Below are 13,392 nucleotides of genomic sequence, written 5' to 3'. Positions count from 1 at the left end.
ACGAGAGAGGTGTTAAGTACCACTCTAGACAATGCTAGGAGTCAGAGAGCAGCTTCTAGATGCTTAAGCATCAGTAAAGTTTGGCAGTCTCTTCACCTTCTAAGTGCTATTGTAAGAAATGGCCATGGAGCCAGGGAGGTGGCTCATTCAGTATGACATAAGCATGAGGACCCGAGCTCCATCCTTAGCATTCACTACAAAGCCAGGTGTCTGTAACCCAAACACTGGGGAAGTGGAAATAGGAAGATCTCGGGGGCTTGCTGGCCAGTCAGCCTTGCTGAATTGGTGAGCCACAGGTTCAGCAGAGAGACCTTATCTCTGAAACTATGGTAATGGAGGAACAAACCTGTTATCAACCTCTGGCCCCTGTACACCTAGTGCATGCATACTCAGACATGTATGTATATGAAAACACACACACACACACACACACACACACACACACACAGAGAGAGAGAGAGAGAGAGAGAGAGAGAGAGAGAGAGAGAATATATATCTACTCCAGAAAAGTCTTAAATAGTTCTAAGATTATCTGAGTTGCAAGTATGAAATCATAGCTATTTTCTCTTAGCTTCCACTATGCCTGTGTGTTTACAGACTTTAGGTTGACATCTGGGTCTCCTTTAATCACTTTCCATCTGATTTGTTTTTGAGATGAGGTCTCGCAGTGAATCTAGAGCTCACCAATTAGGCTAGACTGGCTGACCAATAAACCCCAAGAATCCACCCATCTCTGCCTCCCCAGTGCTGGGTGCACAAAGCTGTGTCCAGTTCTCCCCTCCCCCATCTGCATACGTGGATGCTGAAAATCATGTTCAGTCTCTTAGCTTGCATGGTGAACAATTTATTCAACTAAGCCATCTCCCCAGCACCTGAAATCTCAGGATTTTGAGAGAAATTTATTACTGTCTGGATTGACAAAACAAGTGGGCAAGGAGCCCACAAATGTTGCTACTGGGCCCTATCTTAAAGGGGACACATGTTTTAAGCCAACCAAACACCAAATCATCCATCAATTCAGCCTTATAGAATTCAAGATAACCAGGATACCAGATGGTATGTAGTATGTCTCATTCAGAACACAGAAGATCTTGACAGGCCCCTGTGATGAGGTTTGTGCAAGGACATATTTCTTAAGAGCAGTGAACCTGGTTATTAGCATCTGTTCACAAGCTAAGCTGACTACATGGAGGTGCTAAGTATGCAACACTTACCTGGTTACTTGATATAGTCTTCAGAGTTAGCATGATACAACCTGATAGGAGTGGAGAATTGGTTTACAAGAAATAAGTGAATGATCTGTGACTATTCTTGACTCTGTTTTGGGAGTCTTCTATCCTCCTAAAGCTGGTAGATCTAATGGCAGAACAAGGGAACCATAGGTCTCACAAACAAGGAGACTTGAATGTGCTTCTTGGTGGAATTGATTTGCTTTTTCAAGCTGCTGAATTTTTAAATCATTATGCATGTATAAATGAGCAAGAAATGTGTGGAGGCCAGAGGATATCTCTAGGTGTTAGTCCTTACCTTCTGCCTTGTTTGAGAGATGGTCTCTAGCTGTCCATTGCTGCATATGCCAGGGTAGCTAGCCCATGACCTCCTGGAAATTTTCCTGTCTCTGTTATCTGTCTTGCTATGGGAGCTTTGAGATTACAGTTGCCTGTGACTGTGACCAGCTTACATGGGTTCTAGGATCTGAACTCAAGTTCACTTTCGCAGAAATGCTTAACTCACTGGTTTACCTCCCCCATTCTCAAGCTTCTTTCAAAGTGGAAGAACAATCTGAGTCTTAGTGAATTAATTGAGTTTATTATTGGAGGAGTAACTCAAGAATTTATTTTTCCTTTTCTTTCCTTATAGGTATGGCCTCACATGTGCAAGTTTTCTCCCCTCACACCCTTCAATCAAGTGCCTTCTGTAGTGTGAAGAAACTAAAAGTAGAGCCAAGTTCCAACTGGGACATGACTGGGTACGGCTCCCACAGCAAAGTGTACAGCCAGAGCAAGAACATACCACCTTCTCAGCCAGCCTCCACAACCGTCAGCACCTCCTTGCCAATCCCAAACCCAAGCCTACCTTACGAGCAGACCATCATCTTCCCAGGAAGTACTGGACACATAGTTGTAACATCAGCAAGTAGCACTTCTGTCACCGGGCAAGTCCTCGGTGGACCACATAACCTAATGCGTCGAAGCACTGTGAGCCTCCTTGACACCTACCAAAAATGTGGACTCAAGCGCAAGAGTGAGGAGATTGAGAACACAAGCAGCGTGCAGATCATTGAGGAGCATCCACCCATGATTCAGAATAATGCCAGCGGGGCCACTGTCGCCACTGCCACCACATCCACTGCCACCTCCAAAAACAGTGGCTCCAACAGTGAAGGTGACTATCAGCTGGTGCAGCATGAAGTGCTGTGCTCTATGACAAACACCTATGAGGTTTTAGAGTTCTTGGGGCGAGGGACATTTGGGCAAGTGGTCAAGTGCTGGAAACGGGGCACCAATGAAATTGTGGCCATTAAGATCCTAAAGAACCACCCATCCTATGCCCGGCAAGGCCAGATTGAAGTGAGCATCCTGGCCCGGCTGAGCACGGAGAGCGCTGATGACTACAATTTTGTGCGGGCCTATGAGTGCTTCCAGCACAAGAATCACACATGCTTAGTCTTTGAGATGTTGGAGCAGAACCTCTATGACTTTCTGAAACAGAACAAGTTTAGTCCCTTGCCCCTCAAGTATATTCGCCCAGTCCTCCAGCAGGTAGCCACAGCCCTGATGAAACTCAAAAGCCTGGGTCTTATCCATGCTGACCTCAAACCAGAAAACATCATGCTGGTGGATCCATCCAGACAACCATACCGAGTGAAGGTCATTGACTTTGGTTCAGCTAGTCATGTGTCCAAAGCTGTCTGTTCTACGTACTTGCAATCCAGATACTACAGGTAAGACTTTTTCCATGGAGATAGTCAGGATGCAGGAGGTCCAGTGGCATCCACGGGGAATGTGCAGAGAGAATCACCATGGTGGGGATAATGATTGTGGTTGTTACCAGACAGAGACCTTGATATGAGACATGGCCCATTGTCTCTTAACCATGTCATGGTTAAGAGCACTGGCTGCTCTTACAGAGGACTTCAGTTTGCTTCCCAGCACCCACATGGCAGCTCACAGATGTGAGTAAATCTAGTTCCAGGGGATCCATCTCCCTCTTACGGCTTCTATACCCGCATGTGTATCATTCATACATACATACATACATACATACATACATACATACATACATACATACATACATTCAGAGACCTTGATGTGATGAAAAATGAGAAGGCATGAGACTGGTGTGCTGGTGAGAAGCTGTCGAAGAAGGCATCTGAGTAACATTCTTGGTCTGGACGCTGAGAGTTGGAAAGGACTTTGGGGAGCTGGGTAAAGAGCAGAGCGGAGAAGCCAGGTCCTTCTGGATGGGAGAGGATCCAGACAGCTAGAGCAAGAAGAGGTGTGCCAATAGCAGGTACAGGGTAGCAAGGTGCAGGACTCATTTAGGAGATCAGGATGACCTACCTGGCCAGATCAGAAGATTTATGAATAGTACCTGGAAGAAGTCCTGGAAACATTGAACAAGCGGGGGTTGATGGGAGGGTGTAATAGGTTGGTAGCATTTTTTTTATTGAACTCATGACCTCTGGAAGAGCAGTCGGGTGCTCTTAACTGCTGAGCCATCTCTCCAGCCCCCAGTAGCATTTTTTTTAAAAGACTACTATGATAATCATGTGGAAGATGCTGGAAGAAGGGAAGAACTGGCCCTGGGGCCAGTTGCTCCTTCCTGGAATAAGTTTATAATAGGAAACATTAACTATTCCTATCCCCCCTTTAATTGTAAGGAACTAACCAAGGCATGATAATTTTGTGAAGAAAAAGAGGTTTATTGTTCAATGTCATGTTGCTCTCCTCAGCCTTATGGTAGATGGCCCCACAATGGTGGGGGCACACATAGGAGTAAGAGATCACAAGGCTAGATAGGAAAACATACACTGGCTCAAGATCTGATTCAAGCTTTTAAGACAATTTTTAATGAAAAGAACTAACTCAGGGGTTTCTAACCTTAATTCCTTCCAAGGACAGCACTGATAATGAATTCCCACAAAGCCTTACCGCCTCTCAACATCACCACACTGAGGACCATTCTTGGAATTAATGACCTTATGGGGTCAAAACACACCTACACTCTAGCAAGAGAACTTGCACATTCAAATATCACACATGTGTTTATCTCGTTTCTAATATGGGCCTTGCACAAAAATACTAGCTAGCTCCAAGGATATAAACATGGTCCTGGCCATCCCAGAATTTCCAGCATGCTGCAGGCTTTGGCATTAGTAAAATTCAGAACTGAACCGATCCTTAAAATCACTAGATTGTGTGATTTGTGCTGACTGCCTAACTTCTATATACTCTCATTTCCTGATCTGTGAGCAGGAAGCTGGAGTTTTTATACCAGTTCCAGGGTGCTGTTGTAACAGACTGTGATACAATCTAGTGCTACAAGCAGTGGCTGGCCTGTGGGAGACACAGCATCAGGAGGCAGTAGAGATAGAAACCAAGATTCAGGGTTGTGGAATGGCAAAGAACTGTGTTGGAAGTAATAGTAACCAGTCCCACAGAGCCAGAAGTTGGCAAGGAGAGAAATTCAAAACTCCCATGAGAACATAGGGTGATCCATCTGACTCAAAGGATGACGCTTGGGGCTTGTCCATCCCTTTTAAGAGGGATTCCTGAGCTAAAGGAGCCCTTCCCTAGCTCTGGAATCTGATATGGGAAAGTGATGCCTTCCTCTGAGCATTAAGGTGTACATACTGCCCTCTGTTCTTAAGGAGTTCTCTCTCACATACTTCTTTATACTCATGAGGATAGATCTTCCTCAGCTGGCTCTTCCCTCCATTTAGCCTGGAGGGGAGCCATGTGCCTATTGATGGAGCCATCCAGGAAGTTGGAGCCTGGACAGTGGGGAACTGTACCCTCTCCTTGAGGTACAGAGGGAGGCTGACAACCCATATTCTCTGGAGAGTGCCTGGCTCTTCCTTAAAGACAACTCTGTATGGTTCATCATAGAGAGACAGCTTGCCCCAGAGGTGGCTGTTGCTGGGGCTTGCTCTCTAGTTAACTGCAAAATGGAGGTTTTGCTGTCACTTTATATTTAGACTTACAAATTCAGGATGCCAATGGCTATTTCTTGCCAGTTCTTGGCCTGAATTTAGGGCAAACTGTGCCAAGCAAAGGGCTCTGCGAGCTTTTATTATTTAGTTAACCTGTATTGCTCTTAGTGAACAGCTTCATTGAAGTTTGGCTCAAAGCTAGGCATGGAGGCTTGTAAAAAGGCTTAAAACTATATTTAATAAGCAGTGTATCCTTGTAACAGAACTTGACTCAAGAAGTTACATTTGGGATTCTGAAGCCTGTTTTGTATTCCTGCCCTCTGTGCCCCTGTCACTCTGCCCACTGTGTGCCCCTCCTGCCAAGGACTCTCCAGTGTACTGTGCTTTCAGGAACCCTAGCTCAGGAGGGCCATGAATGGAAGTGACATTTCCATGGGAATTGGGGCAGGTCTGAATCCTCTTAGAGTTGATGTCCCTTCTCACAGCTTTATAGCCCAGTTGTCCACTGAGCACCTCGTGGGGTGGTAAAGCTGTTGGTTTACAGTTAGCAGCGCCCCCCTGTCAGCCTCATTTCTCAACCGGCACAGTCACCTCTACTTCCTGCGTTCCTACTGCCATCTGAGACACCTTTTTGGGTGTCAGGGCACCCCTTCTTTAGGCCTTAAGTGACTACTACCTAAGATTCTAGGCAGAATGGCTTCCTTCCTGCCAGGGTCTTCATGGTGTTGGGTCCTCAAGGCCTGCTAAGCAGCCTTCGACTAGAGTCAAGGGCACAGAGTCCTAGAATGATAACTTCATTTCTAAGTTAGTCATAATTTTCTGCCTGCCAAGGCCTCAACTGAGCCCTGAAGTGGTCAGTCTTCTGCCACATAGGTCAGTAGAAGCTTATAAGAACAGCGTTCAGCTTTGACCCTGTTCATCCTGGCTGTGTAGGACAGTCAGTGTAGATGAAACTGTTCAGGTTGATTTTCCCAACTACACCCTTTACTTGGGGAGAGTGGACAGAGAAGCTCTTTGATCATTTATCATTAAGATTCTTATCCTTAAAAAAGCATACTTTCAGAGACATTTTGAGAGAGCAAGGATGCTTTCACACTGCCTGGACAGAGGTCATTACTTGCTCTACATCAGTCTTTCCCCAGGAGTCCCCTGTGTGGAGACTGGCAGATTTGCCAATAGGAACACTCTACTTTAAAATGGATGAATGCTTTCTGTCCTTTTACACTTTAAACAGGACTGTGTTAAGTGCTCCTCCCATAGCCCCCATCAGGTATGGTTAAACAAAAGTAATAGGAAGTGAATTTGCTGTCCCCATCCTTAGGGACATAGGAAGGAAGATGGCTGCTGGAAGACACTGTTTTCCTTGAAGCTTAGTATGTGCTTGGCTGAAGTATGAGTGGTGGCAGAGAGCTGGCATCAGCTCTGCCTCCTAGAGCCCCGGAGCTCCCTTTCTTCTCAGTGGTCCTCCAACTCATCTGGATCCTCAACAAGGCCTCAGGAAAGAGCTTCAGGGCCAGGATAAAGTGAAGTTAGTGAGTTTATTAAGCACTTAGCTAGAGAGACATAGGAAAAGGATGGTGTGCACTCAGTACACAGGGTAGACTTCTCAAGAATGCCACAGTTGGCTACATACAAGATTTTTATGACTGAGTCAGTATACATTGCTCAAAGGTTGTAACTGACTAGGTTTAAAGAGTAAGAAAAGCTTAAAATTTAAAGTTTCGAACAAATCAAAATACATGGGTTAGGTTTACTTATTTCTCTGACATTGAAGATTTCCCATTTGTAGATGAAAAAGTGAGGATTGTATGAGGTACATTGTTTAGATTTAGGAGTGAAGGGGTTGGGGATTTAGCTCAGTGGTAGAGCGCTTGCCTAGCAAGCACAAGGCCCTGGGTTCGGTCCTCAGCTCCAGAAGAGGAAAAAACAAAACAAAAACAAAACAAAACAAAAAAAAAAAAACCCTAGATTTAGGAGTGAGAGAGGTGTACATTAAAATGATAAAACTTACAAAGTTTCAAACCTTCTGACCCCAAGTGGATCTCGTTCATTACTTTTTAACATCTTATTTGAGGTATTTTTAGAAAGACATGATTATTTCTCTGGGCAATTTGGGCTTTGTTAGTTGTATTGAGCTTTTTTTGATCCTCGATCAGTATGAAAGGCAAATTAGATTTCAGAGTGAGGAGCTTCTGCCTCTACTCACCAGCTAATTGTCCTGTATTTCTAGCCTACCACAGAGTTGTTGTTGGCATTCTGTGAGGAAGCCTGATGTGTGGCTTTTAGGAAACAGGGTTGCTTTGTCAGGTCTTTATGGTCTAATGGAGGGGTGTAGGGGTGTCTTCCAACCTGTCCTGAAGGTCAGCTCTGAGGGTAACTATCAGCAGTGCTGGTTCTCAAGCTTGCTCATACCTAAGACTCTAGAGAGCTTATATGAACAGAATTGTGCTAGATCTGTCCTAGAGCTTTTGTGCCCTCTGTGGGGGAGGAGGCCTTTCATTTACAGTCTCTGCCCTTTACCCTACTCTACCCTAGAGATTCTTGACAAACCCTGTTCTAGCTGAGAGCATGCTTCCTCCAAGGTACCACATTTAAGGTGGCAAAAGAGCACAGTGAAGGTGACCCTGTTTACTTATGTTACCTCATTAACGAAGTCCCTGCCAGGTCATTATTTAATTCTACATTGATGCCAAGGTTTTAGCTTTTTGAGCAAGCAGTTAACTGGTACTAGGGTATTTCTGCTGTCAGTATGACCAGCAAACTAAAAACAAGACCAAACATTAAACTCAAAAAAAAAAAAAAACCACAAAAAATTCATTGTTGGGCAAAAGAGAGTCAGAGGTGACAGTGTGTACAATTTTGTTTCTGCTCTGGACTGTTCAAAATATTTTGTATAAACTTTTTTGAGATCTTTTAGACCATTGCTAAGATCCCCAAAAGGGGGCATAAAAACTTGGACATAAGGGCTGATAAAATGGCTCAAAGCTAAAGGACACTACTAATCCTGGTAATTTGAGTTTGATCCCCAAGACTCATATGGTGAAAGGAGAGAACTGACCTCTGTCCTCTGACCTCTACATACATGCCAGGGCATATAAGAATTTCCATATACATAACACACACACACACACACACACACACACACACACACACACACGGGATTTTTTTTAAAATACTCTTTCAGTTGATTCTTTTGGGTACAGAAGCTGTCTTCCAGATGATTCTGGAATGGTTACTGGGTAGAGATGGAAATTAATTTTAGTTCCATTCATTATGTCAGTCAATGATTGAGTAGCTCTGAATATCTACATATTAAATGGTATAGGAAGAAAGGAACATTCTCAAATTTTTAGTTAATTGTCTCTTTCAGATTCAAAAAGAAATTCCTAGAAATATAATTCTGACATTTGGCATTCCAAGTGTGTGATTATTCAACAGACACTTCTTATGAACCCACTGTCTACCAGATTGAAGTGGGTGGTAGAAGTGAATAAAACAGCCACAGAGCTAGCTCAGGGTCAGTGAAGGAATTTTGCATGATCGGCTGAGTAGAGAGTGAGACCTGTAGTGAGTCTGAGCTGGGATAAAGGCTGGGAAATCTGGGGCTGTGGAGATTGCAATAAAAGAGAGATGGGAGAAACAGACGTGCAAGTGGATGAAGGCCTAGGTTGGAGCAAGTGGTAGAGATGTGAGCTCTGACAGTAGGGATCTTTCAGTGCAGCGTGAGGAGCTGTAGTGTAGTCAGAGTAACATGTTGGAAGCTTCTGTGAATTCTCGAAGAAGTGGTTAGTGATGATATATCTGTTGGAAGATGACAAATAGACAGAAAGTTGGTGGGAGACACAAAGATCGGAAATAACTATTTATTCAGGAATGAAAACAGAGGATCTAGATTATATGGTGACCGCACCCCCATAGTCTGACTATGGACCTGTTAGTGCATTTAGCTTTTCTGATAATTGATTTCAGAACTGACTTGCCAGAGAACACTATGGGGTTTGTTTTTCATTTTTGTTTGGTGACATTGTTCTCTCTGAGACTGGATTCTGAAGCTCTGCTCTGCTAGGGCTTGGTTTCAAATCCCACCACCACTGCAAAGTAATAGTCTCTGGAAGGTCACCCCAGCCTCAGTCCTGGTCCTGCCCCGCCACCTGTTTTCCTGACTCATTGAGTAGATTGTTAGCTGTGAACCACCCCCACTGTCCCATCTGGATTGTGTTGTGACCAAGACTTGTGCTCAGCAGGTTGGAGATTCTAGTTGTGTGGAGGAAGGAGTCTTTCCCCTGTGGGTGACTCTGGCATTGTTAACCCACACTGGGAACCTTTCCTAGTTTCCCATGAACTGTGAACAGGGCATATTTCCACACTGCCAGACTGTAGGCTGAAGGTGTAAGTCACTCCAATAAAGGGTATTGGTTGCCACATACAGAAGTTCCAAAAATAGTATAACTTATGCAGATCATAATATTTAAAAAGTGACTGGCCTGCTTTGAAAAAACAGAACTCTGCAAACAGCTACGCATGGCAAGCATTAGCTCTTAAATCTGCCCTTTGTTACTAAGACAACAGGAGGAGAGGTATGTGCTAGCTCACACTGGAGGATAGTATGTGAAAACTATCCAGCTTACTGACAGTCTCAGTTGCCAACTTAATACACACATGAAAACAAGCAGAGCCACTGCTCTGTTTCTATACAAATGTGATCAATAAGTTACCTGGGCTGGCTAGCTGTTTTCAAATCTCCATTGTCTCTGCAACCTTCAGTTACATAGTATACATCTTGAAATTAGTCTTTTCTTTTAGTAATTATTAATTCATGTTCATAAGTACCTGGTAACTCCCAGTGTGATAGTCTGCATGTATTTGAGCAGCTCTCTGCTGCAACTTTGCCATACACAAGAGAGTAAGGTCTGGTGCATGCTCATGAACACTGACTTAAGTACCACAGTGAAGCCCTTCTGTGATATGGAGGCATGGGTATGCTCGTGAGAAAGGGTGGGTTAGCCCTTTATGCAGGGATGCTCATGTGCATAGTCAGAGAAGGAGGGGAGTGCACATATGTGGAAGGACACATGCATGTGCTCAAGACAGGGATGACCGTCCACCTCAGAAAACAGCAGCCTTTCCTGTGTCCATGCTGTCTGAGGGTCCAGATACAGAAAGTGTCAGTGTCCTGGTTACTTGGCTCAGCTTCTGCCTTGTAGGGCTGCCAGCTGCATGTCTTTAAGCCTAAAGATGGGAGGGGCAGAACTGCTCATGGGCTCAAGTTATAGGCCAGTTGTTTTCAAAACGAGCTCTAGGGACTCTGCCACTCCAGAATCTCTCATGGGCCTTGTTAGAAATTGGAGACATCTACCACGCCAAGCCAACTTAATAGGCAAGTGTGCTGGGAGTGGGACAGAAACAGACATTGGTCAAGATTCACAGCAAATGCTTTCCTCCTCTTCTTTATCCTTTTCTCTCCCTTCTCTCCCTCTTGTCCCTGCCCCCCGCCCCCATCAGTCTAGGTTAGCCTCAAACTTATAATCCTCCTGCTTCAGCCTCCTGAGTAGCTAAAATTACAGGCCTGTGCCTGGCTGCTTTTTTTCTTCACACATTTTAACGGGGCGTTGACATTCAGAAAGCTGTTGACAAGTTATAGCTGCAGATGTAGAGCTTGTAGATAAAGATCCACCAGTGAGACCGGAGTCACTTCTAAAGCTTCCATCTTCTCTTTGTGAATGTGCTGCAGGTGGTTTGGGCTTTCATCTCATCTAACATGGTATGTATAGTGTACCTTGTCAAGATTAGAGAAGGGGGTCATTGGTGCCAGTCTGGCCTTCAGCTATTGATCTTTCTCCTGAGTGATTGGTAGCTCCTGTGAGGGTCCATTGGTTAAATGTCTTGTGATTAAACCCCTAAAAATCAGGGGTGAGGGTGTGGAAATATAAGATTGTTGGGTGTGATGGGAGAGGTCATGAGGGTTAGCAAGCTGAGGGAGTGGGTGATCAGAGGAGGATGCTTAGAATGGGGTAGGAATAAGAAAGCAGATGCCCAGTAGAGGAGATATGTGACCTAAGTATAATTTCAATAGAAATGGCATCTGTTGTTGATGGCTCCAGGTCACTCCCTGTAGCCCCGGCTATGATGGGGGCCATAATTCCCATTCAGGCATTGTATAAGCACTTTTTTGAATTCCAAGTATGTGCTAGACACTATGTTTTGTGCTGAGTGTCCTCATCTATGCAAGGACTGTCTCTTACCTTAAGTGGAATGAGCTCTCTCTCTCCCTCCCTCTGTCCTCCTGATTAAACTGAGGAGTGGCCTGTGCTGCCCCCCAGTCACTTTCCCCATTCTCTCAGGTGTTTGGGTCCTACCATGTCAAGTCTACCCCCATGGCAGCATGTCTCTGCTGCTCTTGGCCCCTTCACTTGGCTCCAAGCTCACCACCCTGCCAAATAGGGTGCATGGCAACTCTTCTCTGTTCCCTCACATGAAGTTGTAAAGGAGGGTAAATGAAACAAAACAAGCCAAGCACAGCTTGTGCTGCATGGGGATCAGTGTTTTGGGGGGTACCCAAGTGAGTGGCCATTGGTACTGGATAAAAGTTGAGAGGTGACATTAAGGAACAGTTGTCTTTGTTTGGGCTCCCCATTAGCAGATCCCTAAGACAAGCAAAGCCTTGTGTTCGGGTGGTCTCTTTGGGAGGTGATTTAAGAATCAGGACTATGGGCTAGCAGAATGATGCTGACCAGCATTGTGGACAGATGCTAGAAGCATATAGGACTCCATTCCCCTGTGAGATGCTGCAGAAACAAGACCTTTTTGAGCAGAGCTTAGAAAAAGCAGGGGTTCCTGAGATTAGGGTTGCTTTTGTCTCTTTAATTAGACTGCACTCTTTGGAGCTGAGTGTGTGTGAAGCCTGAATGGGCTTCAACACTTCCGAGGGTTGCGCCAAGGCAGGAGTTTAAGCACAGTGAATACTGAAGCCACAGTGCCTAAAGTTGAGCTGCAGCACTGTCTGTGCTGTTGGCTGCTGTTTTCCCCACTAGTCACAGTGGGGTAGGGCATTTGTAAGTGGAAAAGGATCTAAGGGAAAATGCTTCTGTAGGCAGGTTTAAGAATTATAGACTAATAGTTCAAAGCAGAGTTCTGTGCTGTGTTGTGGGGGAGGTGAGGACCTGAAGCTAATGCATCTTGCCTTCACTTTAACCCCTGTAGTCTTCCTAGGAATAGTGTGGATCTGGGTTCTGAGGTGGTCTATAGAGGTGCTCAGAAGGAGAGGCATGCCCACCTGTGGAGCACAAGGCAGTCAGAGAATGGCAGAGGGAATTGCAGAGAGAATGGCAGAGGGGGATGGAAGTCAGCCACTTTATTTCCAAACTCTCTCTGTTTGTGTATAGTGCAGGTTGAACCCAGCACTCTGACAGTCATTTGTGGAGAGGGAGGGCTACTGGAACGGGGTCTGGGTAATGGCTTCCTGTGCTTCAGAAGACCACTCTCTGTTATGTACCAGACAAGGTCTTCCTTTTAAACAAGTCTTGACTCCATAGCATTCGGCTTCTCTGAGCCCTGGATCACAGGGACCCAACTTCTTCCTCCTGGGGACACACACACACACACACACACACACACACACACACACACACACACTTCTGTGCTGGTCAGACTGCAGTTAAGACCTGAAGTCATGGTCCAAATGTTTAACCAGCCAATTCTCCAAAGTCATCATGTATCTGCTTTGTCCTATTTAGAAAGCTAGAGAGGACTACCCCAGGGGTAACAGGCAAAGCCTGACTAATGCCCCTAAAGGAGCCAGAGCTGGTGCCTGGGCCCCAAGGCCTCTTGTTTCTTTTCTGGTTTTGAGGCGTTATGGATATGCTACTCAGGCACCCTCTAATCTTGTCTTCACACTAGAAAGCTGAGTGAACAAAGACTTACTGGAGAGAATAGAGCTCATCATAGGCTGCTCTGTGGGCCTGGGACAGAGGAAGTACTCATAAATGCTAGCTGCTATTTTAATCTGCTGCTGTTAGCACTGTTGTCATTACTTTTGTCATCGTTGCTATATGTAGCAGACAGACCTGGGCTTGGATTCTGGATCTACTCCTTTATGGCTATGTGACTTCAGGCAAGTTTCCAAACCATTCTAAGGCATTTTTTTTTCTTTTTAAGTCAGGAACCTGAGTAATTCATGATGTTGTCATAAGAAACCAAGGAGACAACTCCATGGGTGCAACTCAGCTGCTGGGTCATAG

General features: G+C 45.0%; 1 protein-coding gene across 4 annotated transcripts in view; it reads left to right on the top strand.

Annotated features, from left to right (window-relative positions):
* Hipk2 (homeodomain interacting protein kinase 2) overlaps positions 1-13,392 on the top strand; it is a 187,047-nt gene that overhangs the window by 54,432 nt on the left and 119,223 nt on the right. For all 4 annotated transcript variants that reach the window (XM_063286250.1, XM_063286249.1, XM_063286248.1 and 1 more), the window contains 1 exon segment: positions 1,861-2,944. In XM_063286250.1, the coding sequence (XP_063142320.1) occupies positions 1,861-2,944 (1,084 nt within the window).

This window comes from Rattus norvegicus, chromosome 4, assembly GCF_036323735.1.
Source record: "Rattus norvegicus strain BN/NHsdMcwi chromosome 4, GRCr8, whole genome shotgun sequence".
Lineage (NCBI taxonomy): Eukaryota > Metazoa > Chordata > Mammalia > Rodentia > Muridae > Rattus > Rattus norvegicus.
Note: the sequence above shows the minus strand (reverse complement) of the source record. Positions and strands in the feature narration are given on the sequence as shown.